Source organism: Carcharhinus amblyrhynchos, chromosome 3 (assembly GCF_965287045.1).
Source record: "Carcharhinus amblyrhynchos chromosome 3, sCarAmb.v2.hapA, whole genome shotgun sequence".
Classification (NCBI taxonomy): Eukaryota; Metazoa; Chordata; class Chondrichthyes; order Carcharhiniformes; family Carcharhinidae; genus Carcharhinus; species Carcharhinus amblyrhynchos.
The window spans coordinates 134,076,761-134,096,218 of record NC_137326.1 but is presented as its reverse complement, the minus strand read 5'-3'; the positions used below and the strand labels follow the sequence as shown (position 1 = coordinate 134,096,218).

The window sequence follows — 19,458 nt, the reverse complement described above, 5'->3', positions numbered from 1 at the left end:
TAGCCTGGATTGTGTGTTCAAACCCTGCATTAGAAACACAACACACAGCCCTAGGACTCAGAGTTAGTGGGTAGGGATTTCCCATCCCAACTCTAATAGGCACTGTTGTAGGCAGGGGGGGATAAGAAAATTTGGAGAGTCACAAACATCCCCACCAGTTTCAGGTCTGGAAAATCCTGCCCAGTAACCACCATTGAGTCACAGCTGCTCTATGTACTGCTGCTTACTGTAGCAACCTTGCAGGATAGAATCAAAACTTTGCTGACTCATCTGAAGCTGAGCTGCACAGACCCAGAAATTCTTCATGTTCGACCCTCTTTCTACACTAAATTAGTTAATATCATCCGGGGATCACAGTGGTCCTGAAACTTCAACATCCAGGGCCAGAAGGAGCCGAAACAAAACTCAACAGCCAAGCTTCCTGCTCCTGATCACTGTCCAATGATTGCTATTAAACAGTCTGCGTGTTGGATAAAACAAGTTCTGGCAGTATTCGCCAATGGTTCAATAGGTTGCCTATTTATGTAGTTTCAAAATTTTAAACTTTCATTCTTATTTTCAAATCCTTCCATTGTCTTGCCCCTCTCAATTTGTGCAATATCCCCCAGGCTTACAACCTTCAGAGATATCTGCATTCCACCTTTCCTGGTCTCTTGAGCATCCTTGCATTTAATTGCTCAAGCACGGTCAGCCAATCTTCATGTGCCTCGGCCCTAAGCTCCGGAATTCCCTTTCTGAATGTCTCTGCTTCTCAACCTTTTCCTCCATCTTAAAGATGTTCCTTAAGATCTATCTCTTTGACCAAACGTTTGGTCATCTGCCCGAACATCCCCTTATAGAAATCAGGCTGAGTTTGCGGTCATCAGCAATCTCCTTTCATGATCAGCAACTTTATGAAATGAAGGGGGAGAATCATTAGTGACATTATAATTGACCCAGAACAAAAAAGGTCTACTCACGGGGAATGGCTCCAGTCCCTCCTGAATAACAAATCCTTCAATGACGTGAGTCAGGATCTGCGGTTTGACAATGGCCTGTGGTGGCTTGTTATCCGTCCCAGGGAGGTTGCTGGTAGAGACTGCACCACTAGGTTTCAGTTTGGCGGGTGGGATAATGAGAGATGAAGGACTGGAGAACCTCAGTGTGTCTGCAGAGGACCTAATAACGGAAGCACTTGCTGAGGTCACAAGAGGTGGTCCTGCTCGTTCTGTAAGACAGAGAAATGTTGTTAAAGTAAAACCTCTTTCAATGGAAAAGAAATCGTGTTTCCATTTATATCATTCCTTCCACAATCTCAGGATGTCCCAAAGCACTTCAAGACCAAAGAAATATTTTTGAAGTGTAATCACTGTTGTAATTTAGGAATCATGGCAGCCAACTCCCACAAAAAGCAATTTAATGACCAGCATTGATTGAGGATTAAGTATTGACCAGGACAATGGCAAGAGCTCTCCTGCTCATCAAGTAATTCTGATATATCCATCTGAGTGGGGTTTCATCTGAAAAGGCAGCAGCTCCAAAACTGTAGTACGCCCTCAACACTGCACCAGAGTGACAGCTTGGATTGTGTTCAATTCTCTGTAGTGGAACTAGAACTCATGATCCACTGACTCCATGGCAAGAGCGCTACTAAACTGAACCATGACTAATGCCTACAGGAAATGTAATCACAAAGAAGATCATAGGGCACTATGTTGGAAAACAGGAGGTCTCCATGATAAAAACAGAAAATGCAGGAAAATCTCAGCAAGTCTGCTGCATCTGTGGACAGAGTTAACATTTCAAGTTCAATATGCCTCAGTTCACTGCCTCTTGTGGGACCTTGCTATGCGTAATTTGGCTGTTATGCTTCCTATACTCTCTGCACTTAAAAAAAACATTTAACTGAATGTTAAGTGCTTCGAATCGTCTTTTAAAAATTTGTTTATCAGATGTGAGTGTTGCTGGCAAAAGCAGCATTTGTTACCCATCGCTAATTAACTTTTAATAGGTGATGGTCAGCCATCTTCTTGAACCACTGTAGTGCCTAGGTGCACCCACAATGCTGTTAGGGAGGGCAAGGGTTAGGATTTCTGACCCAGTGACAGAGAAGGAACAGCAATATAATTCTAAGTCAAGATCATGAGTGGCTTGAGAGGAGCTTGCAGGTGGTGGTGTTCCCATTTGTCTGCTGCCTTTCTTCCTCTAGGCATTAAAAAGGTTTTGGAATTTGCTGTCTGAAGAGGTTTGCTGAATTGCTGCAGTGCTTCTTGCTAATGGCACACACTGCTTCCACTGTGCAACAGTCTTGGAGGCAGTTAATGATTAAGTTGGTGGAGGGGGTGGTGATCAAGCAGGCTGCTTTGATCTGGATCATATCAAACTCCAAGTGTTTTTGGAGTTGCACCCTTCCCAGCAAGTGGCGAGTATTCCATCACGCTTTTCACTTATGCTTTGCAGATGCAGGATAGGCCTGGGGAGTCAGGTTAGTTGCTTGTCAGAATTCTTTGCCTCTGATCTGCTTTTGTAGCCACAGTATTTATTTAGCCTATCAGTTCAGTTTCTGATCAATTGTAACCCCTAGGGTGATGATAGTGAGAGTTTTAGGTATAATAATGTCAATGGCTTTCAAGGGGAGATAGTTAAAGATGTTGGAGATCCCTTGTTGGAGATGGTTGCTTGGCACTTGTGTGGCACAAGTGTTATTTCCTACTTAGCCTAAAGTTTATTTTATTAGTGTCACCAGTAGGCTTACATTAACACTGCAATGAAGTTACTGTGAAAATCCCCTAGTCGCCACACTCCGCCTATTTGGTACACTGAGGGAGAATTTAGCGTAGCTGATGCACCTTATCAGCACGTCTTTCGGACTGTGGGTGAAACCACAGCACCCGGAGGAAACACATGCAGACATGGGGGGATCCTGCAAACTCCGCACAGGCAGTGACCCAAGCTGAGAACCTAACCCAGATCCCTGGCACCATGAGGCAACAGTGTTAACCACTGTACCACCCTTAGTAGCTCAAGCCTGAATGTTGTCCAGGTCTGGCTGTATGCAGGCATGAACTGCTTCAGTATCAAAGGAGTTGCAAGTATTACTGAACACTGTAAAGGCATCAGCAAACAGCCCCATTTCTGACTTTATGGTGAAGGGATGGTCATTGATAAAGCAGCTGAAGATGGCTGGGCCTAGAACACCGCCCTGAGGAACTCCTGCAATGATGTTCTGGGTCTAAATTGATTGGTCTTCACCACCATAACCATCTTCTTTTGTGCCAGGTATGACTCCAACCAGTGGAGAAATTGCCCATTGATTCCCAGTGACTCCAGTTTTGCTTGGGCTCCTTGATGCAACACTCAATCAAATGTTGTCTTGAGGTCAAGGACAGTCATTCTCTCTCCCCCTCTTCAGTCCAGTCCATCAAGCAAACCAGACTTCCATCCATTGACTTTGACTACACTTCCTGCTGCCTCGGAAAAGCAGCCAGCATAATCAAGGACCCCACGCACCCTGGACATACATTCTTCCATCTTCTTCTGTTGGGAAAAGATACAAAAGTCTGAGGTCATATATCAACCGACTCAAGAACGGCTTCTTCCTTGCTGCCATCGGACTTTTAAATGGACCCACCTTGCATTAAGTTGACCTTTCTTTACACCCTAGCTATGAGGGTAACATTACATTCTGCACTCTGTCCTTTCATTTTCTATGTACAGCATGCTTTGACTGTATAGCGCACAAGAAACAATATTTTTCACTGTATGTTAATACATGTGACAGTAATAAATCAAATTTTTAAAAAATCAGTTCAGCTCTTTTGTTCATGTTTGGACCAAGGTTGTAATGAGATCTGGCAAAACCCAAATTGAACATTGGCTGGCAAGTTATCACTGAAGAAGTACCATTGGATAGCACTGTCAATGGCACCTTCCATCACTTTACTCATGATTGAGACGAGAATGATGAGCCAGTAATTTGGCTGGATTGCATTTGTCTTGCTTTTTCTGGATAGGAAATAACTGGGCAATTTTCCATATTTTCGGGTAGATGCCAGTGCTGTTCAATCATAGGTGTTCATAGCACAGAAGATGGCCATACACCCATCAAATCCACACTGGTCAACAAAGATATAACTACACGAATCCCACTTTTCAATGCTTGGTTTATAGCCCTGGAGGTTATAGCAACGCAAGTAAATATCTAAATACTTAAATGTTATAGAGTCAGAGAAATACCGCAAGGAAACAAGCCCTTCGGCCCAACCGATCCATATTGACCATAGTGCCATCCCAGTTGCCTGCATTTGGTCTATATCACTCTAATCCTTTTCCATCCATGTACTTATCCAAATGCTTCTTAAATGTTGCTTTTGAATCTCGCTCAATCACCTTCCCTGGCAGCTCATTCCATAATTCCATAAATGTTATGGGAGTTTCTGGCTTGGTGAGTAGCAGTAGCTGTACTGGAAGAGCCCGGCTAGGAGCACAGTTAGTTCTGGAGCGCAAGTCTTCAGTATTACAATCAGGATGTTATCAGGGTCTATAACTTTTGCTGTATCCAGAGCCTTCAGCCATTTCTTGATATCATGGCGAGTGAACTGAATTGGCTGGAGACTGGCATCTAAGAAGGAGACCAAGACAGATCAACAACCTAGCATTTCTTGTTGCAGGTGGTTGCAAATGCTTCAGCCTTCTTTTGTGGAAGGCTTGATATAAATGCAAATCTTTCTCTCAACAGCAATAATTTTCCACTTTCATACACCAATCAATTAGTGTTACTTCAGTGAAAAATTAGTATTAAGGTTATGCTGAGACATTTAATGTGGGTTTCTAATAACCAGCAAAGACTTTCATTCCATTAGTCTATACGTATTACACGAGACAAATTTGCACAGCTGAATAGTTAGCGGGCCACCAGTAAGTTTCTTGTTAATTTCATTTCTTAAACCACCTTTACTTCCCTCTGCATGACACCTAACCTTGGCAAATGTCCACAGCTGTCAGAGCTTCTCCTTGTGCTGCAGAAATCGAGGATTCAGATTCAGAGGGTGGTGTTGAAACTGGTCGGCGTGCTGCAAAGCATTCTTCCTGGTCTTCCCTCATCTCCTGGTCACAGGTGTCTTCCACTGGGCAGACCTGACAAGGCATGACACTAAGTTAGACTACGCAGCTCAACATGTTTCATTCTTTGTTAAAATTAAAACCAGGGTGCTGACCCCAATTAATTCTCTCCATCTCAATGCCGTCTCCAATAAACACAAGCACACAACGAAGTGGACACCTAATCCAGACTTCTTGATGACAAAGTAATAATTTTCCTGTAACCAGGCTGCATGACCTGGACTATGAGCCGAGGACTGGTTTAATATTAACAAGCGTAATGTAAGACTAGAAGAAGCTCCTAGGCTATATTTACATTGTACATACTTTACCAATGTGATAATTCCATTGAGAGAACCTCATGAGAAATATTTTTGTTTCAATATTAAGAAAGCTATCCACCTGAACTCAACCCTCAGAGCACTCACCAAGTGACCTTTGAATGATAGCAACATGCCAGATGTATGAAGGGTTCCACTTGGAAAAATGCCAACCACAAATGATGTGGTGACCACATCACCACACTTCAGTTCCAAGGAGTTCACTTCAATGATGGACAATCACATGGATGGAAATACGCATGACATTTGTTTTCACCATCCTCTGGGACCATGCTGAAGGACAGTCCTAGATTTGTATAATGTTGTAGCACCACAAATAAAGGATGAGGTCTCCAATGATATGGCCGAATCCTGGCACTAACATCAGGGCAAGGGATTATTCAGAAGGAACTGCTTGAACTTAGAAATATGTTTGGTTAATTTTATTGAGTGTTTCACTCAGTGAAAATGTGGAACCATAGCCTCCTTCACAAGCCTCTGCAAATGCGACTCCTTGCTAAACCATCTTGACATTAACAACTGTGCATGCATTAGCACAAACCGTTTATTTGCTGCAGGCTCAATGGTTGACAGGATGAATATTGGCATTTGCCTGAAATTTGTTCATTAGTCTGGAATCATCCACTCTTTGTTTCACCAACACAGCAGTATCCTTTTGAAGGAAGGGAACAAACACAATATTCCAAATGTGCCCTCATGAGCACATGCTGAGAATGAGGGATGGAAAACTCCTTTCAAAAGTTTTACACCACTTTATGATCCATTGTAAAGTTTGTTTATTTGTTCCTCAGTTGACTGGTTTCATCTGAGACCCAGAGATTAACAATGGATGAAATGGAGAAGAAAAAAATAAATCAATACAGGCAATTTTTCCTGATCACTGCTTGATGGTAATTTAGGAGGACTGAATCACTTGCTCTTTATTCACTAGAGAAATCATCACAATGACACTGACATGGGTTCTATACAGACTGAATGACCAGATTACCACCTGAACAGTGAAAGTGATAATCTATTCTATGTCTTAAAATCAAGCAAGGACTAATTTTTACAAATTACATCTTTTCTTTTTACTAATTTAGTGATTATTCTGTATTTAAAGTACAAGTAAAAGCCAAACATCAAGGGTGACAAGCTTTATAAAATAATAGAATCCCTACAGTACAGATGGAGTCCATTCAGCCCATCAAGGCTGCACCAACAACAGTCTCACCCTATTCCCATAAACCTACATATTTACCCTGCTACTCACCCCTAAACTAGGGGCAATTTAGCATGGCCAATCAATCTAACCTGCACATCTTTGGATTGTGGGAGGAAACCAGAGCACCCAGAGGAAACCCAGGAGACATGGGGAGAACATGCAAACTCCACACAGACAGTGACCCAAGACATGAATCGAACCGAAGTGCCTGAAGCTGTGAGGCAGCTGTGCTAATCACTGTGCCATTGTTCCGTCCTCCAGTACCATCACATTCAGTATTCAAACATGTCACATTCATTTACTTTGTTCTTTACACTGCATTCAAATTTTGGATTTGTGACAGTCAAATCTAATTTAGTTGTTGTTGAATTGAAGCCCTTAATATGCCACTAGCTTTTAGATTCAAACCCACAAGTAGAACACCAAGGACCTGAACACAGAACCACAAAAAGAGATTAAATTTACATCTCTCCCAACTAAACCAGAAGGCTACGATAGGCATACCTTCAGGATTATGAAAGAGTTTGACGGGGTAGACATAGTGAAGCTTTGTCTATTTTTGTGGAAACTGAAACTGGATGCTATAAATTTTCAGTCAGTCACCAATAAATCGGATAAGGAATTCAGAGCAAACTTCTTTACCAAAGTGGTGAGAAATGTGGCAGTCACAACAATATGTACTATTATTAGTCAATGACATTGATGATTTCAACGGCAAGTTAGATAAACACTTGAGATAGAAAGGGATGGAAAGCCATTCTGACTGAGTTTGATGAAGAAAACCAAAGGGAGGCATGTCTGGAGCATGAACAAGTTGGGAGCTTAAATTACATCCCGGCTTGGGTCACTGTTTGTGTGGAGTTTGCGCGTTCTCTCCGTGTCTGCATGGGTTTCCTCTGGGTGCTCCAGTTTCCACCCACATTCCAAAGATGTGCGGGTTAGGTGGATTGGCCATACTAAATTGCCCCTTAGCGTCGGAGGGGCTAGCTAGGCTAAATGCATGGGGTTGTGGGGATAGGGCCTGGGTGGGATTGTGGTCGGTGCACATTCTCCTTCTGCACTGCAGGATTCTATGATTCTACATGTAATTCTATGTAATATGCGCCATGAGTACAGGCCTCAACCACAGCCTTCACTATCGACAAAATACATACATACAAGAGAATGAAGTGAATAGAGCAAATCAATTTACCTACCTCTGAAGAAACATTCAGTCGATACATGGTTTGGTGGAGGAATGCTTTAAGCCCAATTAACAGAAAGGTCAGTATACCTTGTCACTGGCTGCTTGCGCATGTCATCATGTTACAGAGAGCAAATCTGAACTGGTAGAAATTGGACTGAAATTCATATTTAACCCCCAAAAATTTGAAACTATATGTTTCAGATCAGGGTGAATTTGACTCCTTTGCACAGAAACATTACTGTTCTTAATCAGGACATATGGATGGGTTTACAGTGGGAATTGTGGTTAATTTGGAAGGTATGTCAGAAGAATAAATGTGTTCTGTTTTTAAGTATGACCTTCTAGGTAAACACGTTTCATCCCAAGGCAGGTTCTTCCGGCTGTGCTCACTCCAATGCCGGAATATCTGGCCCAAGGCCACGGGCATTTGGTTCAGACCCTTTGTTGCAGGAGACTGTTCCTGTGAATGTAGAACAGTCTGTGGAAGTACCTGTGTAGGGGAAACAATCTCAGGTGGTCCATGTCACAAAGTAAAAGTAAAAAGTTTATTTATTAGTCACAAGTAGGCTTACATTAACACTGCAATGAAGTTACTGTGAAAATCCCCTAGTTGCCACACTCCGGCACCTGTTCGGGTACACTGAGGGAGAATACTGCACAGCCAATTCACCCAACCTGCACATCTTTGGACTGTGGAAGGAAACCCAAACACCCGGAAGATACACATGCAGACACAGGGAGAATATGCAGACTTCACACAGACAGTGACCCAAGCTGGGAATCGAACCCACGTCCATGGCACTGGTAGGCAGCAGTGCGAACCACTGTGCCACCATCCTGCCCGCTATGATTCCCATGGTGAGCAGTACTGGGAAATTCTGGCCCTGGTTTCTGCAGAGGTAGTAGGGCATCTGTGCTTAAAGGTGTAATTATAACTATGTCACTGGTACAGTGACTAATTCAGCCCTGAATTATGCTAAGTCCCCTGTAGGTAACCATGCATGATCTTTGCATTCAGTGGGAGTACTCATCAGCTAATGGGAACATTCTCATTCAGAATTGGACAACACTGTCAACTGTGGGCTTCAGAAGATCACTAATGTATACATGAGTAGAGAAGAACACAAAACACAAATCCTTCTGAAACCGAATTTAAATCCTAGCCTTGACTACCATTCAAACACAAGAATAATTGTGAAGGTGCAAAGCCATTGGCTAGATGGTACTTTGAATTTCTTTTAAAGGATGTGAAATGCATAGTTTCATTATAAAACATATGAATACATTCACTGTAGAAGGCAAATATTCCAACAATTGGTGATTAAAAAAACAAACAACTTTTCATGCAAGATGTAAAAGATTCAGTAAATCCCTACCAGTGGCACATCCACTGGGGGCGACGGCTGGACTTGAAGATTAACAGCAATAGTCTGGGGTGGGGGAAGAGCCTGAAAAGGCATTTGGATCAGGGCCTGGGCTGCAGGGAGCTGTTCCCGTGAATGTAGAACAGTCTGTGGCAGTACCTGTGTAGGGGAAACAATCTCAGGTGGTACTGTTAGGGTCTGCACTGACTGCAAGGGCAGACGCTGGAGATGAGCTGGTGCTGTTGACGGGATCTCTTGCGGAGGAGACCCCAGGGGTGGATTCTGCTGCGATGCAGTTAAGTGCGCCGTCACTGGGCTCGATTGTCGCAACGGTCCAATTTGAGCCACTGGTGAGCGATGAGCTGGCGGTAAGTGTGCTGGCTGTGATTGCTGGTTGGGCGGCACATGGGCCGAAGTTGGCTGCTGGTTGGAACTCAATGGCAGAGGCGCATGAACCAGGGTGTGAGACTGTGCCTGTATCAATGCTTGTGGCTGGATGATGATTGTGGATGCTGATGGGCTAGGTGGCGATTGAGAAGGTACTGGAGAGACCACAACTGTCTGCTGCTGGCTCTGGGGGTGAGAGTGAGCTGAAGGTTGGCTCAGTGGTTGGCTGTGGGCTTGGGTCGATATGCAGTGCGGTGATTGGGAAGAGACCTGAATTAAGGATTGGCTGTGAGCTTGGATCGGCAGGCAGTGCTGAGACTGTGGAGGGTCAGAAGCCTGGGCCTGAAGTGCCAGGGGCTGCAATTGCTGTCTGTGTTGGATCTGCTGCTGAATAATAAGCTGATGATGTGCTTTCGGCGTCGCCTGGTGCAGTGGAATCTGCTGCTGTTTCATCAGCTGGTGTGGCTGAATTGGAGTATAAGGTGCTATAGAGGAAAAACAACAGAGTTAACAGAGTACAGCAAAATACCCTTTCTTTGTAACTCCAGCTACGATATGAAGTCTCAACAAACAAAATAATAAACCTCATTATCAAAACAATTGTTAAATATCAAAGTCCCAAAATATTATGATTAACTTTTTCCAACTGCATTGACTCTTCTTTAAGTTTCATAATCGAGGATAATGCTTTGAAGAACTTACCAATTCTTCCAGTGAAAGAGTTAAATTGCACTCATTCCCTATTGCCATTAACCTAAGTCATGTTTCTGAGTTAACTTAAGATAGGCGACCTAGACTTAGCTTGTATTCTCTTAACTAAACAATATTAACTGATGATGTAACTGAGTTATTTAAGGTGCTCAAAGGATTCAGTAGGGCCAATGCACAGAAACTACTTCTTCAATAACAAGGGGTTATAGCGTTATAATTTGAATGAGGCTGTTCTGGGGAGGAATCCTCCACAAGGGCACTGGAAATTTGGAACTGTCTACGTCTTCCCCCATCAACCTCCAAAAAGTGTATTATGTGCACAGAACCAAGGTGGATGGGTAAATGGCACTAGGATGTACATAAACCATAATCTAACTGAATGGTGCAGCAAGGCCCATGAGGTAGGTCTCTTGGAGTACGAGCTCCCTGATTGAGATAATGATTGTCTGCCCAATCAGGGGGTCTCACCTGGTTATATATTGAGGGTTGTCAGGTCTACTGGCACTCATGGTTCTGACTTTCTACCTGAAGCGCTCTAAGGAGTTGAGATAAGTTTGCAAATGAAGGGAATCTGGTGAAGGGACACAGGCCTCTGAGGAGTTATTTCATGCAACAGACTCAAGGACTGCATGGCCTATTCCTGTTCCTAATTCATTGTGTGATCAACTATCCATTTTGTATAGCAAAAAGAAGTTCCACCTGGACAACCTTCCTTCCTGGTTTCACGAGATGTTGCTGGACTGAATAGACCTACATCCTCAGAAAAATAAGGTGATCTCACTGAAATGTGCAGAGTAGATGCTGAGAGGTTGTTTCCCTGGCTGGAGAGTCTCAAACACAAAATCACAAATTTAAGGGGCCAGACAATTGGGGTTGAGATCGGGAGAAATGTATTCACTCAGAGATTAGTGAATCTTTGAAATTCTGTACCCAAAAGAGCTGCAAATGTTCTATTGTATAGTTAAGACTGAGACCAACACATTTCAAATACTAAGGGAATCAGATACAGGAGGACAGAGTGGCAAAGTGGAGTTAGAATATAAAATCTGCCATGAATTTACTGAATAGCAGAGCAGCCTTGAGTAGGTGTAAGACTTACTCCAGCTCCTATTTCCTAAGTTGTTATAGAATTACACCACGTCCTGCCTTTATTGCACCACTTCTGTAAAAATAATGCACATCGAGTCTCACTCAAAGCATGTTAATCAGTGCGCTCACAAAGTAGGACCAAGCAGAAATTCAACCCCAAGCTGTCATAGTCAAATTAAAATGCACCTCTTAGCACAAGAATTGGTAATGTGGTAAACAGTAGGAGGAAAGCCTAAGATTACACAACAATATAGACAGACTGGTCAGATGGGCAGAATCGTGGAAAATGAAATTTAACTCTGAACAGTGTAAGACGATTGAGAGGGTTGGCTTATCAGGATAGACTGAGTAGACTGGGCACATTGGAATTCAGAAGAATGAGGGGGATTTATAGAAACATATAGAGTTAGGAAGGGAACAGATAAGATAGAAGCAGGGAGGTTGTTTCCACTGGCAGGTGAACCTAGAACTCGGGGGCATGGCCTCAAAATAAGGGAAAGCAAATTTAGGACTGAGATGAGAAGGAACTTCTTCACCCAAAGGGTTGTGAATCTGTGGCATTCCCTGCCCAGTGAAGCAGTTGAGGCTAACTAATTGAATGTTTTTAAGGCAAAGATAGATAGATTTTTGAACTGTAAAGGAATTAAGGATTATGGTGAGCAGGTGGATCAGTGGAACTGAGTCCACAAAAAGATCAGCCATGATCTTATTGACTGGCGGAACAGGCTCGAGGGACTAGATGCCCTACTCCTGCTCCTAGTCCTTATGATGCACTCTGAGAGGACTAACAAGGCAACGAAAAACATAATGAACGGTAGGGTGCTAGAAAGTTCGGAGGACCAGAAGGACCTTGCGGTGTACATCCAAAGATCTTCGAAGGTAACAGGACAGGTAGATAAATTGGTTAAGAAGCATATGGGATACTTGCCTTTATTTGCCGGGACATTAAATACAAGAGCAGGGAGATTATGTTGGAGCTGTATAAAATGCTCATTCAGCCACAGCTGGAGTACTATGTGCAGTTCTGATCACCACACTATAGGAAGGATGTGATTGCACTGGAAAGGGCACAAAGAAGATTCACCAGGATGTTGTCTAGTCCGAGTGTTTCAGCTCTGAAGAGAGACTGGTGAGACTGGGGTTGTTCTCCTTAGAATAGAGGAAGCTGTTTGAGGTGTACAAAATTACAAGGGACACAGATAGAGTAGATAGGAAGTAAGTTTTTCCCTTAGTATAGGGGTCAATCAGGGGACAGAGATTTAAGTTAAGGTGCAGGAGACTGAGGGGGGATTTGAGGAAAAACCTTTTCTTCCGAAGTGTCATGGAAATCTGGAACTCACTGCCTGAAAGGATGGGTAGAGGCGGAAACCATTACAACATTTGAAACATTGAAATGGGCACTTGAAATGCCATAGTATGCTAGGCAGTGGACCAAGTGCTGGAAAATGGGATTAGAATACAGAGGTGCTCAACGGCTGGCGCTGACACAATGGGCCGAACAGCCTCTTGCTGTGCTGTAAAACTCTATGACTATGACAATGACTTTCCAACTCATCATGAGCTTGCAACTCACCAGGGGCTATTAGCTGCTGCGTGTTTGTTGGCATTTGTAACCGTGTGACAGTAGACACCCGGGTCTCGGGGCTGGCTGAAGCCAGACTCTCTCCTTTCTTGCTGCTCTCAGGGACCGGGTCGTGTTGGCTGGCCTTGGGGCCAGCTCCTTGCCCTGCCTGCTTGCTGTGGTTCATCGGGAGTTGCTGGCTCTGACAGGTGCCTTTCAGCGGGACGCTCTGAGGCGATGGAGCAGGCAATACACTTGACTGCTGGCTCCGGACTGCCAGATTCTGAACCTACCACCAAACAGAGGAAAAGGAAATTACCAAATTACTGGAAATAATTAAATGATCTTGAACAAGTGAGCTAGATTTTTGCTAAAAGAGAGGAATAATGGCAAGGAAAAGACACTGTTTGCATTCCTTGTGTGCATCATTTTGACAGAGTATTTTCATTGGCAGCTGGATCAATAACCAGAGGATACAGATTTAAGATAATTGGCAAAAGAATCAGAAGGACAGATTTGCAAAATGCTTTAACACATTATGAATTTACCGCCTGGAAGGACAATGGAAATAGATTCAATAGTAACCTTCAAAAGGAAACTGGATAATTATTTAGAGTAATAAGTTTGGCGGCACGGTGGCACAGTGGTTAGCACTGCTGCCTCACAGCGCCAGAGACCTGGGTTCAATTCCAGCCTCGGGTCACTGTCTGTGGAGTTTGCATGTTTTCCCATGTCTGTGTGCTCCGGTTTCCTCCCACAGTCCAAAGATATATAGATTAGGTTGATTGACCATGTTAAATTAACTCTAGTATTGGGGCATTAGCAGGGGAGCAGGGAGTGCAAATACTTCTCCGTGATAGAGTGTCAGAAAAAAGCTTCACTCTATAATATGCACCTCAAGGATTTTCACAATGTCAGTAAACGTTTAATGCCTAATTTTGGCAGTGAAGGAATGGCTGATATACTTCCAAGTTGGGCTGATGTTTGACTTGGGAGGGAATCTTGGAGATGATGTTGTTCCCATGTACTTACTGCATTGGTATTTCTAGGTGGCAGAGATCACAGATTTGGAATGTGCTGTCCAAGGAGCCTTGGTGAGGGGCAGCAGTGTGTCTTGCAGTTGATACACACTGCTGCTACTCTGCGTCGGAGGTGGAGGGAGTCAATGTTTAAGGTGAGTGAATGGGCGAGGATCTGGCAGATGGAATATAATGTTGGCAAATGTGAGGTTATCCACTTTGGAACAAATAATAGTAAAATGGAATATTATTTAAATGGTGAAAAATTACAATATGCTATTGCGCAGAGGGACCTGGGGGTCCTTGTGCACAAATTGCGAAACCTCAGTCTGCAGGTACAGCAGATGATCAAGAAGGTGAATGGAATGTTGGCCTTCATTGCGAGGGGGTTGGAGTATAAAAGCAGGGAGGTCTTGCTGCAACTGTACAGGGTACTGGTGAGGCTGCAACTGGAGTACTGTGTGCAATTTTGGTCCCCTTATTTGCGAAAGGATATATTGGCCTTGGAGGGAGTACAGAGAAGGTTCACCAGGTTGATACCAGAGATGAGGGGATTAGCTTATGAGGAGAGATTGAGTAGATTGGGCCTGTACTCGTTGGAATTTAGAAGGCTGAGGGGTGATCTTATAGACACATATAAGATAATGAAGGGGCTAGATAGGATAGAGGTAGACAGATTCTTTCCACTTAGAAAGGAAACCGAGGGCACAGCCTCAAAATAAGAGGGGGGGGTCAGTTTAGAACAGAGTTGAGGAGGAACTTCTTCTCTCAGAGGGTAGTGAATCTCTGGAATTCTCTGCCCATTGAAGTGGTGGAGGCTACCTCATTGAATATGTTTAAGTCACAGGTAGATAGATTTCTGATCGATAAGGGAATTAAGGGTTATGGGGAGCAAGTGGATAAGTGGAATTGATCCACTTCAGATCAGCCATGATCTTATTGAATGGCAGGGCAGGCTCAAGGGGCTAGATGGTCTACTCCTGCTCCTATTTCTTATGTTCTTGTGTGGTGGAAGGGGCATTAATCAGGCAGGCTGCTGTGTCTTGGATGGTGTAATCCTTCCTTATGAGAACCTTAATACCTTCACTCATGGAAGTATCTCGGCAGCAAAGAACTTCTTGGCAGTAAACAGGTAGGAATTATCCCTGCAGACATACACGTATGTTTAAACATTTTTTAAATGATAAAACTCAACATCAGTAGGGACATGTGTAAAATGAACTTTATGAATAACATTTTGTCAAGTTTCTCTGGTTCCCTGAGTTTGGGGATATGATTTGGTCTTAGCTCACCTGTGTAGATGCAGACACTGAGGAAGAAGAAGAGGAGGCGACAGGAAGATCTGGCTGGACAGTAGCTACAGTAGCAGTGGGAGTGAAAATCAGCTGCAGAGACAGAGAGCAGATCAGGGAAAGAGCAGGTACAAAGGTATGAGAGTCAAGAACATCTACGCAAATGGAACAATTCTGGTTAAATCAGATTGCTTTGCCTCAACCATGGCATGGACCCAATGGAGGGAAAGGTCTCCTTTTGTGCTGTAAAGACTTTATGACAAGGTACAATGATGTCTCCTGATGCTATCCTTAATGGTAGGATTAAACACTGATTGTACTTAACAGCTGGACTGCCTAAAATCTTTATCCTTTAGCCACGAGTGTGTACAACAGAGAACAGGAAGCATATTTACAAATTGTAACATTGGCAGTAACTCAACTGAAGTCAATGAGCGGCCACTGCTCCAATTCAGACAATGTGAGTGGAAATTTTAAATTCATGGCCATGATCTGCCAGAGAAGCATGACAGGACCTTCCAACATTTCGGTGAAGTCACAGAGATTGACTGGGAGCCCACTCTGGGTTGGTGTTCCCATTAATTTCCATATATTTGAAGCTATCGACATGACTGGAGCCTAGTGTTCTGATTCAAGATTTTCCTTTCTGACCAATGAACAGTAACACTAGGAACTTCTTCCTCCGAACTTCCAAACCCACAAAATCTAACCTAGACAAAACAGTCCCATTAATATGAAATATAAGCACAAACAGGACAGAGTCGCAGGAGCTTCAACAGCTGGATAACCAGAACTTCTGCACTGCATATGGTTTTGGGCATCACTGATCTGCGGAAGTATTAAAGGATTTGTGCAAAATTGGTGTAGCTTTAGACACAATTTTAATTCCACAGGTGCCTGCCTTGTAAGTTTATCTACCAAATATTAAACCAAAGAAAGCTGGTTTGAATCTGGATCCATTAACTGTTCTCAATTGGAACAACAGAAGAAATATGACCATTGGATCCAATGATATAGAATATTAGCCAGGATTACCATCATTATCCATGTCTAGGGAAGCGCACAGCAGAGACATTAAATGAGCATGCACTTTACCCTCTGTGATCAAATATGTATGATGTGGAGATGCTGGCATTGAACCAGGATAAACATAGTAAGAAGTCTCACAACACCAGATTGAAGTCCAACAGGTTTATTTGGTGCCCATTAATTTCCATATATTTGAAGCTATCGACACGACTGGAGCCTAGTGTTCTGATTCAAGATTTTCCTTTCTGACCAATGAGCAGTAACACTAGGAACTTCCTCCTCCAAACTTCCAAACCCACAAAATCTAATCTAGACAAAACAATCTGGATTAGATTTCACCAAATTGTTTAATTATATTTTGTACTACCTTCCAGTTAACTGACAGAAAAACAAACACAGTTCAAGAAAGTGTAGGCAATTGTGAAACACTGAATACTGGGCAGAATATCAGAACGGTGGTGGGTGGTTGTGGTGGATGGATTCCTCCCTCCACCCCTCCCCAGAAGGAAAGCTTTGCCACTCAATCATAACTGATCTTCCATCCAGTTCCACTTTCCTGCATTGTCTCCATAGCCCTTGATTACCTCAGAGGAGAATCTTGAAAACCAAGATTTCATAAAAATACAAGGGATTAAATCAAATTTAAAATACAAAGTGCTTGCAGGGCGCATAACAAAAAATGAAAAACCAGCGCAAGCACAAACAATACAGGAGTTACTCAAGGTTAAGTTCAAGGAACTTAGAGGAGCATGAGAAAAATATAAAGGGAATTACTATCCCTCCTCTGTAGGCATAGGATTGCCTGGGTAGTTTTAAGACTGCTAAGAGATGTGAGAGGCAATCCTGTTTTGGAGAGCGATTGTCTCATACATTTGTAGCCAAATAAAGAGATTTGTCAGAAATGCTTTTGTTAAGGACATGCTGTTAAACAATAACTTGAATTTACATAGCTCCTTTAGAATATACACTAAAACATTCAAAAATGAACTTTATAAGAGAGTTACCAAACAGAATCTGATACTGGATCATGTAAGGAGATATTTGGACAGAAGAACACAAGTTTGGTCAATGTAGTATGTTTTAAGGACCATATTAAATAGAGGGAGGTGGAAGCTGAAGGTTTTGGATAGGGAATTCCAGGGCTTAGGGACAAGGCAACTGAAGGCATAACGACCACTGGAAAAGTGATTAAAACCAGGAATAAAGGTTGCAGTATGAGAGGCTACAGGCGTGCTTAACTTCATGGGCTCGATGATTAATGGGGTGTTTCCAAATTCCATTTTTTTTTGTTGTTGCACTGCTATTCCTGAGCTGCACAACTTACCATTTGGGCCCTGAGGTACATCTGTGCCTGGCTTGCCGTGAGGGTGGGAGTGGTGTTGCCGAGAAGCATGGCTTGCTGGGTGATCCCATTGCCTGAAGTGCTGGAGGTCTGAGCACGGCTTATCAGCTGAGTAGCAGAAGGAGATGCCGAGAGGTTAATCTGCACAACAGGGACCCAGAGGCCTATTAAAGGTTGAGTGCAGTGATGCACACAGAACCAAAATAGAACATTATTCATACGGTTTCTGAACCTAATTTGTTTCAAAGATAATGGGGTTATCTAACAATAAATACATTTTGTTAGAAAAGGCAAACCACATTCGGATACCTGTCAGGGGAGTCAGTTAGCTTGGACAGCTGGTTCATGATGCAGAGTAATGCCAACAACACAGGTTCAATTCTCATATCAGCTGAGGTTATTCACGAAGGCCCTGCCTTCTCAACCCTGCCCCTTGCCTGAGGTGTGGTAATCGTTGGGTAAAATCACCACCAGTCAGCTCTCCACCTCAAAGGGGGGAGCAGCCCTATGGTCAGTTGGGACTTCTGCGACTTTTACCTTTACCTGTCAGAGGATACAGTTCTAGCCTCCATATTGCAAAAAGGGTGTTGGGGTACACACAGTAACAAATACTGGCCTTGTCAGCGATGGGCAAAATATCATGCAGAAGGATGATGCCAGAAATGAGGAAAAATAAAAAAAAGGCTTTATGTAGTGCTTTGCATGAAGATAGGCGGGAGCCTTTGTTTGAAACTCATCTGAAAGATGGCACCTCTAATAGTGCCACATCCCCTCAGTACTGCGCTGAAGTGTCGCCGACATTTTTGTTCTTAAGCTCTAGTATGGAACTTGAACTCAGCGTCTTACGACAAGGGTGCTAACAACTAAGATATGGTGGAGAAATAAATTATGCTAGTTCAGGAAGGACTGGTCAGATTGGGGCTCCCTGCTCCAGTAATGAGAGGTGACTGTAAAATTATCACAGGGTGGACATAAAGAAGACATTTCCATTTGAGGGGAGACCCCCTCAAACTTGGCGTCATAAATATAGACAGTCACTAAGAAACGTAATAAAGGAAGTCAAAAAGAACTTATTTGCTGCAAGAGTGATTGGAATGTAGAACTTGATTACACAGGTGAGCAGTACAGGTGCAGTTAAGCAGAAAGTGGGGAAGTACACGAGGAAGAAATGAATAAAAGGATATGCAAATACGGTTGGATGAAGATGGTTGAGAGGGAGCTCATATAGAGTACAAACACTAGCACAGACATGTTGGGCTGAATGGCCTGTTTCTGTGCTGTACATTCTATGCAATTCTACTGAGGTGAAAGTTGTTTCACTACGCGAAATGAAGTGCTCTTTTTACTAGATGAGCTGATACGCTTGTTTGAAGAGAAGGCTGGGATTGTTATGCCATCTGGTTCAGCTTCAGCAAATAGCCAGGGGATACGAAGAATGGTAAGCTTGCAGTGTTTCTGCATGGTTTCCATTCCAGCAATGTTCAATTGTACAAAATTCAGATTTGCACATGAATTAACAAGAGTTAGACAGTGTCAAATTGCAAAGATGAACTGGCGGAGAGAAACTGTTGCAAGTCATCAGTGACTGTATGTTACAGAGGGTGAGTATGTAGATACAAAAATAGAAGGGCCAAGGACAGATCCTTGCGGGGACACCAAAGATAAATGTTTGGGGATGTGAATAGAATCCACTGCTGGAGATGCTGAGGTTACTATTAGTTAAGAGTGGAAACCACCGAAGACAATCCTCTGAACTGGACAATGGAGGTGTGGTGTAGAAGGAAAATGGTGTGACCAACCATGTCAAAGGTTGCAGAGAGATCAGGAAGGGAGAGTTCACAGCTGCAGAGGACA

The 19,458-nt window shown here is 43.2% G+C and overlaps 1 protein-coding gene across 6 annotated transcripts in view; it reads right to left on the bottom strand.

Annotated features, from left to right (window-relative positions):
* The window catches only part of LOC145341149 (polyhomeotic-like protein 3), an 89,618-nt gene that overhangs the window by 29,152 nt on the left and 41,008 nt on the right, over positions 1-19,458 (bottom strand). For 3 of the 6 annotated variants that reach the window (XM_080186042.1, XM_080186043.1, XM_080186048.1), the window contains 6 exons: positions 17,587-17,745; positions 15,234-15,326; positions 12,935-13,211; positions 9,187-10,046; positions 4,959-5,115; positions 960-1,207 (listed from right to left, as the gene is read on the bottom strand). In XM_080186042.1, coding sequence (XP_080042168.1) covers positions 960-1,207; positions 4,959-5,115; positions 9,187-10,046; positions 12,935-13,211; positions 15,234-15,326; positions 17,587-17,745 — 1,794 coding nt within the window. The remainder of the gene's footprint in view (positions 1-959; positions 1,208-4,958; positions 5,116-9,186; positions 10,047-12,934; positions 13,212-15,233; positions 15,327-17,586; positions 17,746-19,458) is intronic. The other 3 variants (XM_080186044.1, XM_080186046.1, XM_080186047.1) reach the window with 3 other exon arrangements.